The sequence below is a fragment of the Mirounga angustirostris genome, unplaced genomic scaffold, assembly GCF_029215605.1.
Source record: "Mirounga angustirostris isolate CCGP_5_RB_7025 unplaced genomic scaffold, mMirAng1.0.hap1 SCAF_13, whole genome shotgun sequence".
NCBI classification, from domain to species: Eukaryota; Metazoa; Chordata; class Mammalia; order Carnivora; family Phocidae; genus Mirounga; species Mirounga angustirostris.
In genome coordinates, this window is record NW_026991721.1 from 26,851,007 (window position 1) to 26,874,606 (window position 23,600).

The window sequence follows — 23,600 nt, forward strand, 5'->3', positions numbered from 1 at the left end:
CCCACTGTTAATTCTGTATGAACAAGAATGTCACAAAGAGTGCGTGTGAGGTCAAACACCACAGGACACAGTAGAAAATCCTCAGTGGGATCCTTTATTTTGTTCATTATTTATAAGGTGAAATTTCAGCCTGTAAGAGATGTTTCTCCCAGTTCAGCCAATGGCTTGTAACATCACCTTGTCCTAATTCCCTGATGCAGCAGTCCCCAGGGTCACAGGTTCCCCGGGACCAGCCAGAGTGGGTTTCAGAACTCCACAACGCCGGCCTCCCCAGGATCCCACCTCCTCATTCCTGTCGGCGATCAGCGAGGAAATGAATTGTATTTCTGTTCACTTTTTTCAAAGCTCAGACCTACCTCATTTACATGTCAAGAAAATGTTCTCAAGTATAATAAAGTGTTTATCATTTTCCCAGAGGTCTTCGAATGAATGCCTGACATTCCTTTCTTCCCTACCTCTAAAGTTCCTTTCTTTTTCACATTATCTTTCTTGATTGCTTCTTACTGTAAAAACAAAAAAACACAAAGATATGGATTTGTTGTGCACATTAGCAGGTCCGTACAGAAAAATGCACAGAGGTTTTATATACCATCAGTGACAGCTCAGAGTATAAAGTCAAGAAGGAAGAATCTGGAATATTAGACGTGCTCGGAAATAAGCCTACATAGGAGGATACCACTGTAGCTTCATCAGACGTTTCTCTCACCAACTATTCAACAGTGGCAGATCTAAAAAATGTGCAGTTAAAATACACAGCAGTCGCTCCATACACTGCCCCCCAACTTCTGAATATAGGGCTCTTCCCCATTTTCTTCCCCTTTCGTTTATGTTTAATGGAGAAAGCTAAAAAAAGTCTTGTTTTAGCAAGTATCCCTGTAGAGTGTCGCGATTGACCAAGATTTTAATGTGTTTGGAGAGAAGTCTTACTGAAACAAGAGCGATGACTATTTTCCAGTAAATAGTGAGTGACAAATAATTTTAACCCCAATCTGAGGTTAGAAACTTGCTTTTTGGGGGGCCCACAACTGCTGTAGACGAGACAACTGTAGCAACCATCCAAGACAACGAAAGAGAGCCTATGACAGTCTGCTGTATGCTTTATGCGGAGGAGGTATCAGAGCTCATCATGGTTTTTTGTGAGATCTTCCCCGTAATTGGTGGCTTGGCTTCCGACAAACATGTTCCAGTTCTCCAATATCTCCTCTTTAGTTAGCTTTTCATCCTGCAAGAGAGAGGAAAAGACCTCTGTCACAGAAGTTCTGGTAACTCTGAGGAACAGTTCAACGTGAAGCTCCCATTAATTTCATGGATTTTCAACATTTAAAATAGCGCATGTCATAATTAAGAAGCTGCTAGGTACCTCCTCCACCCACCATCACTGCCCTGCGAAATCCAAACTGCAACAGCCTCCGGCCTTAAAAGTTGCGCTAAAATACATCAGGCAAGGCCTCGAGGAATTCCGAAGCCAGAATCCAGTCATGTCCATAAGCAGTGCTGGCTTTCCGAAAACAGGCCCCAAAGATTTCCACTCCCCCTGTATGGCTTGACTGCGGAACTCTCCTGTCTCCCGAGAACATGCAGCAGTGATCAAACTGGGAAGAGGCAGGGCTTCTTTCTAAATCTTGTTTATTTATTTGGATATTTATCAAAAGATACTGAAGCGCTGGGCATCCGAGCCCTCGCAGGACGAGCTTGCTTCAGGCTGCCTGGGATGTCAAGGGATGGGCATCCTTGTGCCTGACACGTTAGAGATGTCTGATAAATATCTGCTGACTGACTGACTGACTGACTGAACAAACCTGTCCTCGGGCAACTCAGGGTATACCTCAGAAATCCAGGCCCGGCCCACGGCAAACAAAGTCACCGTTTCTGCAATCCTCAGAGACGGGAGGGAATTAAGTGTGTGGCCCTTAGCGGACTCTCTGGGAATGTCTGGGCCTCTAATGAGTTCACCGTGGGTTATCACGGTATTGGCTTAATTAAGTTCACAAGTCTCTAATGTAGGGCAAGAATGAGAGAAGTCAATAAGGACGCGGCCGCATGGGCCAATGCTATCACCAAAGCAGCAAACAGAACCAATCTTATATGTAAACTGTCTCCCTTCAAGCAACCATTCCTGGAGAACGTGAAATACCTTGTTTTTGTCTGACTCATACACTAGGTGCCTGGCCTCGGCCTGAGCATGGTCGTAGTCTTGAGGGAGGATCCAGTGGCGAATCTCATCTTTGTCCAACTTCCCGTCCTTGTTGAGATCCCGGAACTCATTGAACTGCTCCCGTTCTGACAAAACCCAGTCTGGCTCAGGGCCGTTCTCCTCGTGGGAAAACATATCCGCTAGAAGGGAAGGTGTTCTTGGTTATGAAGAGAAGTGGGAAGGTAAGTCAAGGAAAACCTGACCTCCGGAGTTTTTGGAAAGATCATGGCCCATCAGGAGCCCTAACCCAAATGTCTGGTGGGCAGTTTCTGGAGGATAATGACGCAGTGATTTAGCCACTGTGCAGGCCGCCTCGTGGAATAGAAAGAACGGAGCTCAGGAGCCCGAAGGTGAATCCTGGCTTGTGACTTAGTTCAGTGACAGGGATTATGTTACTTAATTCAGTGAGTGAGTCTTAAGGTGTCTTGTCTGTAACATGGAGGTAATAATTTACAAATCACAGAGTTATTATGAAGATGAAAGAGGATACTTTCTGTGAAAAACACTCTACAACCCAAACCAGCACTATATAGGTGAAAAACCAGTAAAAAGGACCAACATCAAGCACTTCCTACAGTCCAGCTATTATATATAAGATACTTTACACACTTTTTTTGTTCTAACTTTCATAATAATCCTAGAAGTAGGTACTGTTAGTATTCCCATTTTATAGATGAAAACACTGAGGCATAGCCTTAACCCAAGGACCCGCAGCTAGTATGAGCTTGAGGCTACATAGGAGCAGGGTCACTCTGCTTCTACCCCTGGTCTTAACCACTTATTCCTATTGTTGTTTGTATCCTCTCCAAAGGGCTTCCCCATAGATCATTTTATTTCATCCTTATAACAATTCTGTAAGATGAATCATTATCCTTATTTTATGAAATGACCAGGAAGGGCAAAGAAGGTGAAGTTTAGGTGCATTGTTTGCTAAGTCACTAGATCTCCTTGGAAAAGACAGATACCCTGTGGGTAGTTTTCTCTTTAATGGAAACACAGCTTGGAAATGCCAGGTGGTAGAGAGAGCGGGTAGTGAATGAAGGCAAAAGAGAGACAAGACCCTTGGTTCCGCCACAAGGCAGAGCCACACCGGACATTTACAGACTGTTTCTGAGCCAGGGCTGTCACATTTATTAGCTAACTTGGGCTTCACTGAATCCCACAAGCACGCATGCTGTGTATTCCCATTTTCCAGATGAGGAAACTGAGGCTTATCATGATGACATGACTCCCACAGGGTCGCACAGCTAGTAAGTGGAGAAGCCAGGACTCCCAAGTCCAGGGTTCCTCCCACCGCACCATATCACCACCGGTCTTCTGTTCACTTCCAGCAGAAAAGAAGGCTCCTCCACCAATGAACTCACTTGCTGGACAAGTCCACACGTCAGGCCTCTCCGACTACGAGCCGCTCAGAATTGTATTTTCAAGCACCATGCCCCCGCGCCTCCCTCACTCCCCAGTGCAAAGAGTAGAGTGTTTCTTTTAGGCAAAGGCACTGACTTCGCACCGTTTGAATGCAGAGTTCAGGAGGGCCAGGAAGAGCACACGCTTTTGATCAAAAGGGCTACACTGCGTGTTTCAATCCGTGAGCCTTCTCGGTCTAATTCCATCAGCACCGTCAAGGCGAGGCGTCCGCAGCTCTGAACCGTCCCTCACACGCACCCCGGGGAACGGGGAAGGCTGTGCGGCTTGCACGACGAGGGGCCTGTCAGCGTGTTACTCTCCGAAGGTCGTGCCACCGAGATCGCTTTAATTACCACGGTGAGAGCTACCTGTCGGTTACCACACACCCGAGGACGGCGCTCGGGCCTTCAGATCAAATAGCACTTCTCCTGATGAGAAGAAACTTTGCTCTTCATTACCGAAAGCACGTGTTCTCGTGCAGGGGTTGGCAAAGTAACGCGACCCCAGACCAGAGACCGAGGGTGACGTGCACTTCGGTTTTACGCTGAAAGGTAATAAACTGCCTCTATTGACTATGGGTATGAAAATTATATGCATCCCATCCCTCACATGACGTCCCAGCTTTTACTTTATCGGCACTTGGGAGCAGAAGAGCTGCCAGGAGAAGGCACCTGCTGTTGGGAGCCTTATACTGGGGCACCCAAGTGACCGCGGTGAGGGTCAGATGGAAATGTCCAAGGGGCCTGCGCCAGCCCTTTATGCTGGGAGGCCAACTGGGCTGCTCGGAAGGGCTGCCCGCAAGGCGGCTTCTGACCCAGCTGCATGAGTTTGACTCCATCAGTGCCTGGTACCTGATAAACACACCTCTTGATGCTTAAGTGGAGCCCATCAGAACAAAATGCGAGCTGTGGTACTCCCAAGGAAAGCATCAGAAAGCAGAGGCACACGATGGCTAACCATGGGCGGCTGGGCCCAGGAGACCAGGAGTCACCTCTCTAAGAAGGAGGGCCTTTCTGCAGATGCCTCGGCATATAAGCTGTCCCATCCATCACAGCTCCATCTGCTCAGGGCTTCGAGGCCCCATGGACTCACCATCTGACTGGAGTCTTTCCCCAGACCCAGTCTGCTCTGGCCTCATGGAAATCTGTGGGATCTCCACGCCCATTTTGCAAAGGTAAAACTAGACAGTGGGGTGGGGGGGCAGCTCTCAGAGCTGTGGGGCCCACTGCTGGCCACTGTGTGACGTCCCCTAAGTGCCTCCCACATACTGGCCCCTGGGGCTGGTGTGACAAGTCCCTCCGCAGTGGGAGGACACAGGAGTGACAACTTCAGACTTGCAGCTGTTGCTAAAAGAGACGTCTGCGGAAAGGAGCTCGACATGTGGGTGGAGGAATGTCGCCCTGTTGGGAGAGCTGAGCAAGACTGCAGGCCACACTCACCAATATACTCGTCCTGATCCACAAACCCATCCCCATTCTTGTCGATGTCCTCCAGGGTTTCCTAGGAAGCAAAGGGGAATAGAGAAGAGAAGATGGCAATGTGCTCTAAGTAAATCTGAGAATTCTACCTATTGTCCTCCTCGGTCTGGCTTTTATGGCCGAAAATGCTTGGAAGCTTTTGGCTCGCCTCCCTACCTCCGTGGGCATGAGTTTCTTATCTGTAAAAACTAGGCACTGGCTTCTGTTCCTCCTTCCCCTTCCCCCAATTTTAAGAGCAGAACACTCTCTTCAAATGCAAATGTAAGTAAAAGCCCACAGGGACTCGGATTTTTATCAAGAAGCCCCGCCAGGCCAACCATCTCCACCATCCAGCCAGACCATCCCCTGGGGTACCTGGGAGGAACCCAGCTTGAGAACCACTGGACCGGGTAATCACAAAAAACAGATTGCAGGGCTGAGTGGATGATGAACACTAAGCGGGTGTCATGAAAATATGAAACGATGGGCAATTACAAAGGAAAAGTATATCAGACTTTTGGATGTATATGTTCTGCACTTAGTGCACTTGACTTCTTAATTAGGTTTATTGCTTGGGTGAGTAATTAAATGAATTTACTTTGTCACAGCAACTCAGAGCCATCCTGGGCTGAAGCAAACAGCCGACCGGAAAGCAGAGAGCCAATCCAGAGGCACGTAATGCACTTGTGGACAATTCCCGCATCTTCATCATCCTCTAGCGAAGTAGCTATCACTACATGAATGGTGGGTGGTAGAAAGAAATGATTCTTAGAGCCACTGCCCAGTCCTTGGTGTCATGGTGATCACGAGAGTAAAACATGAGGCAAGAGTGGACCCCATCCACCAACTGGGCAACTAAAATAGTCCAGAGCTGATTATGAACAAAAACTTCAGTCACTGGTTTCCCAGCATTGAAGCAGTTAGAACTGGCCTGGGGCACCTGCCCAGGAAATAAATGATGGCATTTATTTTACTGTCATGGAAAATGAAGACGTTTGGGACCCCCCCCCCCAAGACACTATGGAAAGCACAGCCATCCCTCAAAGCCTCGGTTGGACCCATGCATCCTCCCAAGCCCCCCTCCTAAGAGGAATGTCCTTCCTGCCAGTTTTACTTGAAGTCCCCCTATGGTTTAACAATCACGAATTCCCTTTCAGAGTCTTTTTCTAGTTCCCGCAAGGCTGAAAAATGGGACAGAGACCAGCTAGTGGATCACTGAACCCATCTGCTCTTTCCGGCACACATCTAAACTGTATTTCCCTGCCTTGTCCTATCTAGAAGGAGCCCGTGGAAAGTAGAAGGAAGGGATGATTCATTTCTTGGCCAGGACAGTAATGGCAGACTGTTGCCTTCTCTGCATTCCCTTTTTTTTCCTTTGTGTCTCCCAGCTGGTTGTTCCAGGATGACCTAGAAGCCACAAGATGGTGGAGTACAAGGTGGAAGGCACCTGGGTACCTGACAGTACTTAGAGAAGTGCCCAAAAGGCCCACCTGACTCAAACCATCTGCACTGGACTTGGTAGAAGCAAAAATAAGCTTCGTTTTCCATGGCTGGGACTGGGGCTGTTTGTTACAGCAGCTAGCCTGCCCTGACTAATCTATTGGGTAGACAAGTATTCCCAACGTATTCCACTTCAGAGTTCTTCTCCAATTCCCGTCAGGCTGACGAATGCTCTCTCTTTGGAAGAAGGGACAAGACTGTGGTACAGATTTTGCTGGTCTTTTCCCAGCTCAGGCTCTTTTAATGATCTTACCAAAACCACAATTTCCTTCATATGCTCAAACTCCTCAGGGTGCAGAAAGGCGGTGAACTCCTCCCGAGTAGCTGTCTGGTCACCATTGAGGTCTGCAGCCTTGAACCTTCTCTCGTCGCGTGGCAGCATCTTTTTAAAGGTGTGATGATCCGAAGTATCCTGAAACTCTGCGGGGTTTCCTGCAGGATGTGTGCAGAAATGTTTGAACTGGCTGCTACAGAAAGTACTTCCTTCTAGATCACTCATCCTTCGTGCCCAAATGGTACACACAGGACAAAAGGTCCCGAGCCACTGAGTTCTTTGAAACATTTCAGAATGCCTTTAGTATCTGTCCCTTCATCTCCCTACCTCCCCCATAATCCAGGCCCTAACAGCTTATTGGGGGCATTATAGCAAATGGTTAAGAGTGCTGGCTTTAGGCCATATAGTCATACTTTTCTTTGCAGAACCCTGCTTTCATCATATCATTCTTTGATCTAGAACATACACAGGCTCCCCAGTACCCACGACATTCTAAATGTTTCTGTCTGGCTTTTAAGATCTCCCTTAACCTAATAATGAGTGTGTGCATCTCTGGCTCTCTCTCCCATGCACCCAGTGGGGCTGCACCCTGTGCTTTGCATGCATCCCTCTATCATTCCTCACAAACAAGCCTGTCTTCTATTCAAACCCCATCCACTTCTGAATGCACTCCTACCCCTTTGCTTCTCCAGCTGACCCACCTTCTCCTCTTATTTCTATCTCTCCAAATATATATCCATTTTTCAAAGCCTAACCCCCAGACCACCCTCCACCAGGAAGTCTTCCTTGACTGCTCCAGCCCACTCAGGTCTTTGCTATCTGAAAGCCGGCAGCATTTTGAAACCGTGCCACGGACACGCTTCATCTCTGCTCTGTTCTCTTTGTTCTTTGTGCCTCCAAGATCGTAAGCTCAGATTGGGCAGCAACCTAAGTCCCATCTCATGACCCTGAGATGATGACCTAGCCCAAATCAAGAATCAGATGCTTAACCGACTAAACCACCCAGGACCGTGGACCCCTCCCACTACTCACCACCTACAGCTTCACTCAAAGTAAGCAACTCTGGACATTCTTAGTAAGCAGAGGAGGATGTTACACAAGCGGGTTCTACTTAGTAGGTTGTGACATCTCCTCGAGGTGGGAGATGTGTCAAGAGAGAAGAGAGGCCTTGTTACGAGACCCCCAGCTGTGCAAGCTCCATGGCAGCACCTCTTACCTAGGTAGTAACCATAGGTGGCTTGTTTGTATTCTTCCCAGGAAATTTTATCATCTTTGTCCCGATCATAATCCTTCCAGACTTTGGCGACATTATCGTAGATGTATCTCTTCTGCACTCGTTTGATCCAGGTTTTCAGCTCCTCGGTGGTAACAAAGCTGTCCCCATCACTGTCAATTCGATCAACAATCTTCCTGTAGTTAAAAAAACAAAACAAAACAAAACACCAAACCCACAAGGCTATTATCAAGACTTGTGTGATCCTGATCCAGAAAAAGATCAAACATCGCAGAAACTAAAATGCATAAACAACTGAAATGAAATCAATGATGCGATCATGCGGACACAACCAACTGATCAGAGTTGATTTGTAAGATGAAACCTAGCAGTCTTCTCTAGGTGCAGTCCGACTCCCTCACTTTAGAGTGATGGCACCGAGGCTGAGGGAAATGAGATGACTTTTCTGAGATCACACAGCTTGTATGTGCTATGACCAGGGTAGGAACCCACATCTCGGGGCTCTAGGGCCAATGCAAAAAAAAAAAAAAAAAAAAGGAAAATTCTAGGTAAACCAAAAGATAAGTGAATTCTTCTTTGCTTCTTTTTTTAAATCTCACAACTTTGGACTCAAAGTCTTGAAACTTAAAGCAGAAAGAGGCCAGATCTTATTGGCCAAAGCATAAGATGTCAGGGATGAAAGCCTTCACATCATGGGAACTATTCAAGAAACTTGACCAGCTGAGCAGCTGCAGAAGTCTATACCTCTGTCCTCAGGGTACGGATGCCTTGGTCCAGTGATGTCTCCTGTTCCATAGCTGGCCCCAGGTCCAGCGACTGCCCACTAGACTCAACAGAGGAACCCCAAACCCTAGGCCAAAGCAAACTTCAGGTCGGGAACTCACCAGTGTCCATCTCTAGGCCCGAGGGTCCCAAGCTAGGGGTGCTTTCCCTGTGGGGAACTTCAAGGACACCCACAAGCTATTTCTAATGCTTAAACACGTTTTACTCTAGTAGTCCATTTACCTGGGATGAGGTCAACCAGGCTAATTAGGGATTTGTTTCTTTGCTTTGGGCTGCAATCTGTCAACTCAGTGGTAAATGAGTTAGATCTCTTTGATTAACAGTTACTCTTTGATTAACAAGAAATGGGGGATGAATTCATTAGTACGTGTGAAGTCTCCATCGCCTACCTGAGTCTGGGTGGCTGAGCTGCTCCTCTTGCTCAGGAAAGCGTAAGCGCTCCCCACAGCTTTAATGTGTCCCCTCATTTGCCATTTTAACAGGTCTCAAGACTAACAAAGACTCAAGGCTTCCTTCCAGGGAATCACAGCCCCTCGGGGTCTCAGTTTTCCCGACTATAAATTGGAACACATGCTTTTACAAGGGATGTTGTGGCGAATAAAGGAGAGAATGTGTGCCTGGCCTCACTAAGGACAGTCATCCAGATCACAGGCGGACAGAGAACTCAAGAGACATCCAGCGAGTAACAGACATGAGCAGAGCCTCCCGGCAGGGCCTCAGGCAAACCTAGAGATGTGGGGCCAGCCGCCTGCAAGGCTGCCCATCTCTGCTCCAGACAGTGACTGCCACGTGGGAACGTAAGTCGACCGTGTCAAGAGAAACCAGAAATCAGGGTCAGTATGTGACATCACTCAGATGGTAATTTACGTTTTCTCTAATACCGCGCAGCCTGTCTCTGACTACATGTGGCCTATAGGCCTCCACTTTGCAGCCCCCTGGCCTAGGTGTCTCCAGGGGCCTTAGAATGGTCACCTTTTCAGAATCTAACGTCAGGTGGTGATTGCCTGGATCCAGCCACACTCCTCCCTCAGCAGCCCAAGCTTGGAGTGGGGGATAGCGGGGGGCGGGGTGCTGCACCAGGAGCTGTGGACAGAGAGGTGGCCATTCACTCTCCAGCCCGTCCCAAACGGCACCCATCACTTCCAAGCCTCCCCCTAGCCTGGATTTACCTTACAGGTGACTGGTGTGTCCACTACCTATCCGGTGGTTGAGGCCAGAGACCGGATGTTCCCCTGGGTTCCTCCCTCCTCTTCCCCACCTCCACGCTGAGTCGAGAGCAAGTACGGACAGTTCTGCCTCCCACATGTGTCTGGATTCACCCTCTCCTGCCCTGGGGACCGGCTGGGCTTGGTTCAGGCACTCAGGGCCACTCCCCTGCCCCTGGTCTCCCCATCTGAGCTTCGGTTACATTCTCTGTCCTGCTGCTGGTCTGACGTTCCTAACAAGTTTTGGGGATGATGACATTTTGATGGTGTACGAGATAACATCTAATCTTCACCTCGCAAAGGTTCTTTCTGCCTCTGCCCTGTCCCTTTACTGTCCCAACACTCCTCATCCCCCAGAACAAGTTTCAATACCTTTACAAGCAGGTTGTTTTCTCTTCGGGAATGCCTCGCCCTGCTGGTACACCTGGCAATCTCTGAGCCATCCCACCAGTTCCGATCAGGGGGCATCCGGAAGCCCCTAAGCCCCTCTCTCCAACCTGCAGCCCCAGGGGCTCCTTCTCCCGAGGGCAGTCACTGTGGTTCAGACGTGCCACCACCACAGTGGTTATGCCCAGCGTCTGCTTGTGTCTCTCTCCTCTACTTCTGACTGTAAGGACTTGGAGGCCTAGAGCGTGAGGTTTCAACCTTTGTATCTCCCAGGTATCTAACACGGTGCCTGGCACAAGCAGCCATTCAGATGTTTGCTGCATGACTAAATGAATGATCGTGTTCATACACGATCAAATGCAGACCGACCACCAGCACTGGTTCTTGCCACTAGGCTTGCCTGTCATGAGAAAGGCAGTAAAACCGGAAGCTGTTAGGGCTGCAAACTGCAGAGTTCCCTACTCCAAATCCCAAAACCTCTCCTCCTCCTCCCTGGTGGCAGTGCTGCAAATGGCTGCCTCTCAGGGTCCCAGAATAAATCAGTTACCCAGTGCTTCCAAGCAGTACAATAGACTGAACCCATCAATGGCCCCCATTGTGAAGTCCCGAACAAGAAAAGTACTTCTCTGCAAAATAAAAGGTGATTGTTTGGAGAGGACTTTGAAGTTCAAAGATCTTTTATCAGAGCAGGCAGATGGTGCACCTACACAATAGGTATAATTTAGCCTCCGATTTTAACCAACCACACTGGCCTTTGGTAGCCCCTGTCAGCACAGGGATGGCTGTGTCCTTTTTCATGTAGCAGGACAAGAAGATCCTCCACCTCCAGGAAGCAGGTTCCGGGAGGCCTGGTGCCCAGTAGGCCGGGCTACTGGGACCACCCCCGCCCCCCAACGCCAGCCCAGCCCAGCCTCCACCTGGGACCGGGTCTTGGCTGCTGATTGCTCTGTGGAAGGGGTCCCAGATACCTTTGCACGAGCCCAACTGTATCCCAGGGAAACTGGAGAGGGTGCAGAAATGTACCAAAGTTTTGTTTTCCAGGTTTGGCTCCTGATTCAACGGTCTTCACCAGTGAAATTCACAATCTGCCACCACACCCTCCAGCTTTTGGCCCTCATTGCCAAAGGACTGGGTGCCTCCGCAGACATCTGCGGGGCAACAGAAATTGGGGGACCAGTTTCCATTCTCACTTCCCATTCCCTATGCCCTAATGCCCCTCTCTTCTTGACAGGATCTTTATAGCCCTACTTCTGCCATCCCTATCAGCCGGAAGGCAACAACACCTCTGCCCCCGACCAGGAACTCCCGGCCAGGAATCAAGCCTCTCCCTCAACCTGCCCCTTCATCTTTTATCCATTTATGTTCATCCTGGAGACCTTCTCAGCAGTGTCACAAACCCTCCACTCCGGGAATGGGGGGAGAAGAGGGAAACTGGGAGGGTGGGGAAGAGCTCATATCACTAAAATGCCACTGTGCACAAACTCTTCTTTTGTACACCCGCGGCCCTCCCTTCTGATGCAACCGAGGGGAGGGGGCGGGCCCTGGCCGCCTTGGCTCCCGCGGCCGCTGCCACGTTCTTGCCTCCCCGCGGGAAGCCAGCCCGGGCCCGGGCGCGGTGGCGGTCCCCGCATCGCGGCCCCGGCGCCCGCGGCCAACTCCGCGCCGGCCCCGCGGCCGTGCCCGCTAGTCCCCGCCCTCCGACCGCGCGCCCGGTTTCGCTTTCGCTTTGCGGCGCGCGTTCCGCCTGGCGGCCGCCCCGCCATCCCCGCAGACACCTGCGACGCCCCCGAGCGCGGCCCGGACCGCGGCCTCACCCCAGCCTCTCCTTGCTCTCCTCCGAGGTGAGCTGGTCGAAGGTCTTGGAGTCCTCTTTGCCCAGGAAGGCCTCGTGGTCGTACTGGAAGCTCTGGTTGTCCTCGGGCGGCCGCTCGCCCAGCTCCGAGTCGGGCCGCACCACGCGCTCCTTCCGCACGGTGGGCTTGGCCCGCAGCGCCCCGGGCGCCAGCGCCAGCGCCAGCAGCAGCCCCAGGGCGAGCCCCAGGAGGCGGTCGCGGCCGCCACGCGCCATCGTCAGGGCGGGAGAGCGGCCCGCGGGGAGGCACCGAGCGAGCGAGCGAGGAGGACTGCGACTCGGCAGTGGGGGCTCCCAGCGCGGCGGCGGCGGCGGCGGCGGTGGGGGAGGGGACGGGCCCGCCCCGCGCCGGGGAGAAGGGGCGCGTCCCGCGCCGCGGGCAGGGAAGCTTCGGGCAGCCCGGCTCACGCGCCCATTGGCCGCCGGGCTGCGAGCGGGGGGAGGCCGGGGCCGCCGAGCCACGTCGCCAGCCCGGGTGGTGGGCGCGGGGCTCGGGTTTCGCCTCGGCCCCTCCCCGCGATCTCGTTGCGAGGGGCGGGCCCAGGCGTACTGGGCTGGGGACCGGAGGGCTCTTAGGAAGACCGGGAAGAAGTTCTTTGTCAAGCAACAGATGTTCGCGATAAAATTCCCTCTCTCCTCTCCCAGTTCCGGAGAATTGAAAGGGGGGAGGAAGGGAGGCGTTGCCCCTCCCCAACTTCCAACGGGGCGCCCGAATCCCAGCCCTGGACCCTGTCCCAAGATGCGCTCCGTTTTAAACCAAATGCAACCCCACTTCCCCTAACTGGGAGTCTGGTTACAAACACAAGAGACTGGAAAGAAACCAGGGTGGCTGAGGTCCCCTAGAAACGAGGTCGCAAACTCAAATGTCTAGGAGGGCCAAGCAAGTAGCTTCAGTGTGACGTGGGGCCAGTTAAACTGGGCAGTCCTGCGCGTTCCCGCTGCCACGAGTGCAAGGCCCCAAACTGGGAGATAGTTACGTTTCCCAAAAGAAATCAGGATTTCAGATGTCTAATGTTTTCACTTCTACACAATGGCAACTCATTTTACGAAACACTGCGTGATTTAAACAAATCTTGTCTGTACATTGAATGCAAAGTAATGCTACCAACATAGAGAAGCTCTGTAGAACTGTCTGCAATCATGGAAATATTCTATACCTGGCCTGTCCAGTGGTGGTTATTGAGCACTTGATATGTAGCTAATGTTACTAAGGCTTTGAAAATTTAAATTTAAATAGCTACATGTGGCTAGTGACTATCATATCAGACAGTACAGGTCTAGGGCAATGGTTCTGTGTCACTGCCTTTTGAGACTCTTTGAAAACCATGGGCCTCCTTGCAGAAAAATGCACATACAGCTACTGGCAGGAATGTTTGATAAAATGTGTCAGGAGATTCATGGATCTTCTGAAGCCCCACGGATGAACCTCCGGTTAAGTATCCCTGGAAGACTAAAGCTGCGGTTGAAGAGAGGAGCCCTCTCCCACAGCCCTGGACAGCTGTACTCCAGAGCTTTTCCTTTATCTTGTTCTGCCCTCCATCCTGACCATCTAGAAAAGGTCACTGAGCTGTGCTTTTTGCTCTGGCAATAAGGACACCAGGACATTATCAGCATAGATCCAAGTACGTTTTTTATGAAGACTTCTTTCAATTAATGAACAATTATTGTGTGACCATCATGGCCTAAGCACTGGACTGGATGATCAGGATACAATGGGGAGCAAGACAGTCATGGTCCCTGCAGAGCTATAGTGTTTGTATAGGTCATTCAGGAAACTGAGCACCTGCTAAATGTCAGGGCTGTGATGGGTACTGGTTTACTGAGTAGCAAATTAGTGTGACAAGTGCTGAGGGAGGAAGGCATTGGGTATTATGGGGTACATCAGAGGGACAAGATGCAGATTTGGGGTTCCATTGAGGAAGGCCTCCCAAAGAAAGGGGCATCTAAACTGAGACTGAAGGTGAGTAAGCTAAGCCAGACAGCAGGGGTGTGGGCACATGCTGGGAGGATAAGGTCCCTGTGAGCTGGCGCAGAGAGCAGTGGAGTGTGAGGTCCTACCCTGTGACACTGAGATGTGGGGATGTAGTCCTCGGTGCCTCACCAGACCTGAGCTTACTTCATGGGGCAGGAGGTGTGGTGCTTGAGAACAGACCTGCTTCCCACTGTCAGTATTGAGGCTTGAATTTCTAGCAATAGAGAAACATTACATATTCTTATATACTTCGGGTACAGAAGAGCACCCTATTAAAATGCGAAGGCCCTGAGGTAGGTGGCCTTGTACCTTCAGTACTCATCACACAAGCAGAATGTGAACTGAGTGGGGGGGGAGAAGGAGTGGGAGAAGGCACAGAAAGAGATCGAGGCTAAAGAGGAGGAGGATTCGGAAGGGAATAGGGAAGTGGGTGGAGATTGGAGACAGTCTTTGCTTTGCTATTCACAACTGTACCACAGGCAGGCCTGGGCCCCTGGGATTGATCCAGACTCTCAGGATTGAGGACGGCACATCCTTTGCCCTGTTCTAGTTGGCTTTCTGCCAGACACTAGTGGTTTCCAATAGTTAGATTGTTCCAGAGGTAGTCTTGGCTCCTGTGGGAATTACCAGAGAATTCCAGCACTGCTGTGAATCCGGAAGAGTTTATATAATTTCCCCTGGGATGGCATATGCTTTTTTTTGTTTCTTTTGATGGAACCTAAACTATCAAAATAACTAGGCTTCCCATCCCCCCTCTACTTTTTAAAGTACCTTATTTATTTGGAGTTTAAGTTTTCTTTACCATTTCAAAAATTCAATTTATTTAAAGTAAAAAACCCAACGAAATAGTTCACCTACATTGAGCCCCATATCAGGCATCCCAACTTTTAAGACATACACTTGACAGACAAGCCTGCAAAACATTAACTTGGAAAACCGATGGAGCTCATATCCCAAGCCCCACAAGCCTGTAGTGAGCCAAGGAACCGCTGTTAAAGGACTCGAGGGTTCAGCTCATCAGCTTCAGGGCCCAGCCTGGGGACAGTCAATCGCACCCAGACTTAAAGTGAAGGAGGTTCACCTCTTTATATGAAGGCATCTGCCAGAGCACCAATATCTCCAGGGAGGGAGCTTTTATACACTGTGGCCTGATTTTTGCTGCTGTGGCCTGGGGAGTCTGTTGATCACTTGGTTCTGGAGACCACTTGTGATCCTTGTCCCGTGGGACTCTGAAATTGGTGTCACCTAGGAAGGAGCTCAGAGTTGTATCTGGTGCACCGATTTCTGTGGCGCTGCCAGGGGGCACTTCTACATCACCGGGCTCTGGTGGCCAGTAGGACTTATTCCCATGGGTCCACAGGACTATAACCAAAGGCAACTGAGTTCTTTTTTTTTTTTTTAAAGATTTTATTTATTTATTTGAGACAGAATGAGAGAGAGCACATGAGAGGGGGGAGGGTCAGAGGGAGAAGCAGGCTCCCCGCCGAGTAGGGAGCCCAATGCGGGACTCGATCCCAGGACTCCAGGATCATGACCTGAGCCGAAGGCAGTCGCTTAACCAACTGAGCCACCCAGGCGCCCGGCAACTGAGTTCTTAAATAACTGCCACCCCTGGGGCCCAGCAAGAGGCAACAGACCCAGGAGCTCAGTCTTTCTGTGAAAGAGGCCTATCAGCTAGTCCTCATCAGGCTGAGACTTGAGGAGCAGGCTTCTGATTAAACATGCATCTAGGGGCTAACTGGGATCCTCTCCAGAGATGTCGGAGGGCAGCCTCTATCTTTAGGCTCACCCTTTGCTGGAGTCCAGAGCACCAGTGTCTCCTGGAGGGTACCCGTGTCTGGTGGCCATTTGGGTGTCTGCTGCCAGGGGACACCTTTACATTGCTTGACTCTGGTGGCCAGTGGGGCCTGTGCTTATGATCCCACGGGACTATATATATATTGGCATACTTTTAAACACTGATGCCTGAGGGTCTGGCTTCCAGTAAGTCTGAATCTAGCCCCTGAGATCCTCCCTTTTGGGACACCATCAGGTCTTGGTACATCCTCAACTACTGGGAGCCATTAAACCTATAATAGGCTGCTTGGAGAAGAACAAAGATTTGAGAGACAAAAAAGAGCGGAGGCAGGGTTGAGTGGCAAGTTTCACCTCCTATACAAGGCCACTCCTTCAAGACTGGGAGAGGGCACTGTTTCATCTACTATATAGAAACCGACACAGAGAGTCAAACAAAATGGAAAAAAAACCCCACAACAAAACAGAAAAAAAAACAGAGGAATATGTTCCAAATGAAAGAACAGGATAAAACCTCAAAAAAAAGCCTTAGCGAAATGGAGATAAGTGATTCATGCTTCTCTCTGATAAAGAATTCAAAGTAATGGTCATAAAAGATGCTCACCAAATGGGGGAAGAATAGATGATCACAGTGAGAACTTCAACAAAGAGAAGGAAAAATAAGAAAGTACCAAACAGAAGTTACAGAGCTGAAGAATACAGTAACTGAACTGAAATATACACTAGCAGGGTTCAACAGCTGACCACATTAAGCAGAAGAAAGGATCAGTCAACTCAAAGATCAGTGGAACTCCCCCAAACAGAGCAGAAACAAACAAACAAACAAAAAGAGTGAAAAAGAGTGGAGATAGCTTAAGGGACAACATCAAATGGGCTAACATTTTCATCATTGGTCTACCAGGAGAAAAGAGAGAGAAAGGGGGCAGAAATCTTATTTGAAGAAATAACAGTTGAAACTTCCTTAACTTGGGGAAGGAAATAGACATCTAGATCCATGGACCCCAGAGAGTTACAAATAAGAGGACCCCAAAGAGACCCACACCAAGACACAATCAAAATGTCAGAAGTTAAAGACAAGAAGAGAATAAAGCTGCAAGAGAAAAAAAATATTACAAGCGGATCTTCCTAAGATTATCAGCAGATTTTCCAGGAGAAACTTTGCAGGCCAAAAGAGAGTGGCGTGATACATTCAAAGTGCTGAAAGAAGAAAAGCTTCCAAACAAGAATACTCTACCTGGCAAAGTTATCATTCAGAAGTGAAGGAGAAATAAAGTGTTTTCCAGAAGCAAAAGCTAAAGGAGTTCACCAATAAGCTGGCCTTGCAAGAAATGTTAAAGGGCTCTCTTTAAGCTGAAAAGAAAAGGTGCTAATCAGTAATAAAAACACACATGAAATCACAAGCCAGCTAGTTTACCAGAGAGAACCAGGGAAAGAGACAGCTAAGACGAGCTCTCCTGGTGTCAGAGCACACCTCAAACATGGATCTCAAGAAACTATCCCTGGAAAAGATTATGAGTTTAATGGGATCAGATTGGGGAGCTGTCTTTGCCCCAGGACATTATCTAAAACTATAATTAGCCAGCAATTGGTGGTACCTGAAGTTGGTTGCAGCCTAGGAAATAGAGAACTCTGCTTAGATACTGTCGTTCCAGGGTGACTGTGTGCACGGGAGGGAGCAATGCCAGAGACTTCATAATGTGGGGGAAGAGACTTCCCTAAGAGAGTCCAGCCAGCTGGACCAATAAGCAAATAAAAAACAACAACAACGAGAAGACCTGGAGGAGGAACGCCAGTATCTAGAGTTGTTATGGTGTGTTATCTAAAATAATCCAGTTTTTGGGGCACCTGGGTGGCTCAGTCGTTAAAATAATCCAGTTTTCAAAAAAAATGACAAGACATGAAGAGAAATATGAAAATATGACTCATATACAGGAAAAAAAAAAATAGAGGTAACAGAAAGTGCCAGTGAGAGAAACCAGATCCTACAGCCAACCAGCCAGGGATCCTGCATCCGGCACAGCTACCTTTCAAAAGTAGTGATGAAATAAGGACATTCCAGATAAACAAAACCAGAGAATTCATTGCTCGGAGACCCATCTTACAAGAAGTATAGTACTTCTTCAGGCAGAAAGCAAATGACCTAAGAAAACAATTAATACATACACACACACTCACACGCACACACACAAGCACCAGTAAAGATAATAATGTAATTATACAAGGCAATATAGATGCCTATTTCTTCTCCCCGTAACTGATTTTAAAACGTATATGTAGGGGCACCTGTGTGGTTCAGTCGGTTAAGCGTTTGCCTTCAGCTCAGGTCATGATCCTGGGGTCCTGGGATGGAACCCTACATCGGGCTCTCTGCTCAGCAGGGAGTCTGCTTCTCCCTCTCCTTCTGCCTCTCCCCCTGCTCGTGCTCTCACTCACTCACTCTCTCTCTCAAATAAGTAAATAAAATCTTAAAAAAAAATGTATATGTAAAATATGCATATAGTTGTATTGTTAAGCCTATAACATATAGATATGTAATATATTTGGCGATAACAGTATAAAGGAAGTGGGTATTGGACTGTATGAGACCAGATGATAAATAAAATCGAATGTATTAGACCATATGATAAATAAAATCGAATCTACAGGACAAATGAAAAGAACCAGAAATGGCAAATAAAAGGTAAATATAACAAAAGCTATAAATATATATTTGCTTTACTTTCTTTTTTCAGCTTCTTTAAAAGACACAGAATTATATAAAGTAATAATTATATCAATGTATTGTTTGTAACATATCTATAGATGTAATATGTGTAAAAATAATAGCACAAGGGGGAAAAGAGAATAGTTATAGAGAATGGACATTTCTATATTTCATTGTAATTAAGTTCTTATATCTAAAGTAGATTCTAATGAGTTAAGACGTATAGCATAAGCCTTAGTGCAAGAACTAAGGAAATAATTTAAAAAATATACAGTGAAAAAAGCCAGTAAGGGACTGAAAATACTACACTAGAAAACATTCACTTAATGCCAAAGAAAGCAGTAAAGGAGGACTAGAGAGACAAAAAAAAAGGCAGAAGGAAAATGTCACCGGCTAGAAGTCTGGCTGAACACATAGAAACCAAAGGCACCAAAAACGGTCACTGAAAGGGTAAATATATAAGACCATTTTTTCTTATTATTTAAAAACATTAAAAAATGTAATTGACTTCTCAAACAAAGATAATAACATTGTATTGTGGCGTTGATAACATATGCATAAGTAAAACATAATGACAACCATATATAGGATATAGGCCATTAGAGGAGAGAAGTGGATGCCCACTGTTTTAAGGTTCTTATATTACATGTGAAATGGTGAAATATCACTTGATGGTAGACCATGATATGTTAAAAAGTATGCTGTAAGGGTTAATTCCAGTGGGCTAGGAATTAATCTGAGCCATTTTGCTAAAGTTTCTGCATAGTAAATACATGCCCCCTAGTAAAGGCATGAACCATACCCATTCGTAGTATTGCCTTGAAACCAAGGGTCCAAGAAACTTGGCGATTTTTACAACTTTCCAGCATCATTTATTGAGACTGCTAGAGGAGTCTATCGCCATGTAGCAAGAATATGACTACATGACTGGACAAGGTGCCATTTGGGGCTACTTGGTTCTGAGGTGCTCTGTATACACAACAGTGGTTCCTGATCCCAGAGAGAAATTGCATTTGGCTGTGGCCCTTCTAGAAAGGCAGGCAATAGAAGACTCTTTCTGACATTTCCAGACCCATCACTGTGAGAATGCCTTTGGTTATGATGCAGGTTTTTACTTTAATGTTGTTATGTATTTATTGTGGTGATTATACACACACACACACACACATACACATAATATCCTTTTCCTATAGCTTTGTAAGCATGGCCATTTTGAGTCTCACAAGTCTTAATCTTTAGCAATTGACTCTTCAACTTCCATTGTTAATGTGAAGTATACTCTAAACTCTAAAGCAACACAAAACTATCAAAGCTAAGAGTTAAATGAGCCAACAAAAGTCATAGAATGGAGTCATAAAAAGTACTCAATTAATCCCAAAGCAGGCTGATAAAAGAGAAAAAAGAGAACCCAGAACAGAGGTGACAAATGGAAACAAATAGCAAGATGATAGACTCAAACCTCACCATGTAAATGGTCATATTAAAGGTAATTTGTATAAACACTCCAGTCTAAAAGGCAGAGATTGTCAAATTATGTAAAAAAGCAATACCCACCTATATGCTGCCTACAGGAAATGCATCTTAAATATAAAGACACAAATAGGTCAAAAGGACAGAAAAAATAGACAATGGTTATACTAACCAAAGAATGTTAGAGTGACTATATTTATATCAGATAAAGTATATTTCACAGCAAAGAATATTGTGAAGAGTAAAGAAAGTCATAATCACAGAGGGGTCACTTAATCAAGCGAGCATAGCAATCCTAAATGTTTGTGCACCTAATAGCAAAACTTTAAAATAAATGGAGAAAAAAATAGCAAAGAGAAATAGACAAATACACAATTATAGCCAGAGATTTTTAGAGAATCCTCCCTATTCAATAGCTAACAGAACAAATAGCAAATCAGCAGAAATACAGTAGACTTGAACACCTCTAGCAATGCTTGGTCTGACTGACGTCTGATAAAACCTCCACCCAACAACAGCAGAATACACATTATTCTCAAGTGTACGAAATTTACTAAGAATATTTTCTGGCCCATAAAACAAGTCTCAATAAATTTAAATGGATTCAAGTAATACAAAGTGTATCCTTCAGGTGGATGGGCCTGTTACTACCAACTGTTGGGTTTCATGGTCAAAGCCAAATTGGCCAATGAAAGGGCTAGCCTCAGGCAATGAAAACCTAGTCTCACGACTTCCAGTTTCAGCTTCAACAAATAAAAAGCTTAGAGGTTGTCACTCCTGACTTCACAACAAGAAAAAAAGCTGAACAAGCTGAGAATCAGTGACTTTTCTTGGACCCACCAGAAAACTGAGATTGCAGAGCAAACCAGCACCCTCAAATCTGGACAGATAGGTGAGTGCAGAGAATCAAAGCCAAGGTCAGCTTACCTGGAGCAGAAGCTGCTGGAACCCAAAACTGACAGGAACACGAAGATGGCAATTTTGGTGAATTGCTGGAGGTAATGTGTGGACCACAGGGGGAGTGAGAATCTCCTGGGTGCCATAGTCCTGAGGGCAGGGGTCAGACTTTTATGGGGTTTACCTCCATGAATCCCACCGGGTTCTCATTGTGAAGGGTCAAGAGAAAAATCACTTTCTGTCTCTGGCAGGCAGAAGGGGAAAGTAGCCATTCTGAACCCAGTAACCATAAGTAACCATGACGCCCAGAGTGTTCTCCATTACAAAGAACTATTCTCCAGTGAAAAGGACTTTCCAGAGCCTTATTTCACCTGGGGGAAGGGCACTTTGTGGTCTCCATCCCTCCAGTTAATGATGACTGTGTCAGGAAGAGTAGATTAAAGAGCAGGAAGAGGAGCTAGGAAACCATTGCCAACATAACAAAGAGTACAACTTTGATATTTCAAACCAAGTTATTTTTATCCCTGGTGTTAGTAACTGAACTGTGTTTCCCACCTGCTACCCTCCCTCCATCATACGTGGAAGCCCTAACTCCCAGTGTGACCATATTTGGAGATGAGGTCTTTAGGCATAATAAAGGTTAAATGAGATCATCAGTGTAGGCCCCTAATCTGATAGGACTCATGGCACTATAAGAAGAAGAAGAGAGAGATCTCCCCCTCACAGCTTGTCAGCATGCACACACCAAAGAAAGGCCCTATTAGGATATAGCAAGCAGGGGGCTGTCTACAATCCAGGAAGAGTCCTCACCGGAAACCAGCCATGCTGGTGCTCCGATCCTTGGACGTCCAGCATCCAGAACATGGGAAAATAAATCTCTGTTGTTAAAGCCACCCAGCCTGTGGTATTTTGTATGGAAGCCTGAACAGACAAATATATCTGGCGATTTTTTTTTATGCTTGTCCATGGCCCTAGATTATTTGTAGAGAGGGAAGAGAATGCCAGTAGAAAAGGCAAGAGCCTAAAAATGCCAGAAAGAGTAGGTAACAGATGAAGCGAAGTCCTCAATCAATAGAACCCTTTGGAAATTAGATGAAAGCCAGGGACTCTCACCTAAAAATTGACATAAGGATATAATTCTGCATTAATTTCAGAAGATTCATGGATCACCTGGGGTGCCTTATGGACTCCCGTCTGTTTTAGGGAAACCTGTTGGATGGGGACCAAGAACTTTGGAGGGAGATGGGGGTGGGGGCCGGGGTGGGGGTTGGTTAACAGGACACAAGGAGGCAGGGAGACAGAGGAGGAGGAAGGCCAGCCTTTGGATTTCACATGTTAAGAGTCAATGTCTCCACGGAGGATGAGGAAAGGAGGAGCAGAGGTGCTGGGGCATGGAAAGGATCGAAAAGGTTAAGATCCACTCAAATTAGGGGGAAAATGAGGAAAGAAGTAGTAATGAGAAAGAGAAATCCAGGGCTTTAGGGACAGCCAGCTGGGGTGGGATTACATATAATAATACTGTCATTATACGGCTGCTGTAGGGCCCCTCGGCCTGATGTGTGATTGCACCAGCAGGTGGAGCAGGTGTCAGCAACAGCAGTACTTGTGGAGAAAAAAAATGGATGTGGGATTTATTACAAACTGAGGATTGGCAAGGAGAGTGCAGGGATAGAGCTGCTATAAACCAGGGCTGATTTTAAATGAGGCTCTAACTGCAAAATGTTGGATAAGGCAGGAAGAAAAGAAGTAAGGAGGGGGGAAGGAAAGGGAGGGAGGGAAGGAAAGAAGGGAAAGAGAAAGGAAGGAAGGAAGGAAGAAGGGGAGGGAGGGAGGGAGGGAAGGAAAGAAGGGAAAGAGAAAGGAAGGAAGGAAGGAAGAAGGGGAGGGAGGGAGGGAGGGAGAAAGAATTAGTGTTAGGTATGCTTGGCCTGCCCTGGGGCATTGAATTTCTTATTCTGAATGTATGAAATTTGATACCCCATTAGTAGGAATTTAGAAAAAGGTCTCTTTTGTTTGTTCACGGGTTGTAACTAAGCCCTGTAGGCAGGAAGTTGCCAGGGTGCTCTGGTCTGCTCCCAGTTTCCCTAGCCCTTGTCTCTGGGGGAGGGACCTCTAAGGTATCCTGGCTCTAAGACATGGGGGCTGGAAGCATAGGGTTCTTTGAAACTTTGGAGCTGGTGTGAAGCCCCCTCCACCCACAGAGCTTTTGTTCTCAGGTTTGCTAGAGGGATTAGAAAAGCGTGTTCTACTACCTGCACTCCTTAGTGGATCTCGGAAAAGGCAATGTTTCCAAGTTTCCAGCACAGGATGTTGTAGAAATAAAGTACCGATGACCTTATCCACCAAAAGTACCTGAAAAACATTCAGGATTATTACTGATAAACCAAAAGGTAATCAAACAGATGTTTAACTCCATAACAAATATTTTTTCTCCCCATGAAAAATTATGCAAGTAACACATGTTCTTATAGAA

The 23,600-nt window shown here is 47.4% G+C and overlaps 1 protein-coding gene across 1 annotated transcript; it reads right to left on the reverse strand.

Moving 5' to 3' along the window:
• Nucleotides 1-66: 66 nt before the first annotated feature.
• On the reverse strand, nucleotides 67-12,794 carry RCN1 (reticulocalbin 1). Its single transcript, XM_045893948.3, has 6 exons — nucleotides 12,253-12,794; nucleotides 8,046-8,239; nucleotides 6,809-6,987; nucleotides 5,038-5,098; nucleotides 2,135-2,334; nucleotides 67-1,222 (listed from the first exon to the last, which is right to left on the reverse strand). The coding sequence occupies exons 1-6, from the start codon at nucleotides 12,504-12,506 to the stop codon at nucleotides 1,115-1,117; spliced, it is 996 nt and encodes a 331-aa protein (XP_045749904.1). The 5' UTR covers nucleotides 12,507-12,794; the 3' UTR covers nucleotides 67-1,114.
• Between the last annotated feature and the right edge of the window lie 10,806 nt (nucleotides 12,795-23,600).

Bases quoted from the DNA above. Each gene is read 5' to 3' on its own strand.
- RCN1 (XM_045893948.3), bottom strand. From the start codon at position 12,506: ATGGCGCGTGGCGGCCGCGACCGCCTCCTGGGGCTCGCCCTGGGGCTG. The intron at 6,988-8,045 runs GTAAGAGGTGCT...CACATCCTGCAG, and splicing joins CACCTATGGTTACTACCTAG to GAAACCCCGCAGAGTTTCAG. The intron at 1,223-2,134 runs GTATTTCACGTT...TCTCTCTTGCAG, and splicing joins ATGAGTCAGACAAAAACAAG to GATGAAAAGCTAACTAAAGA.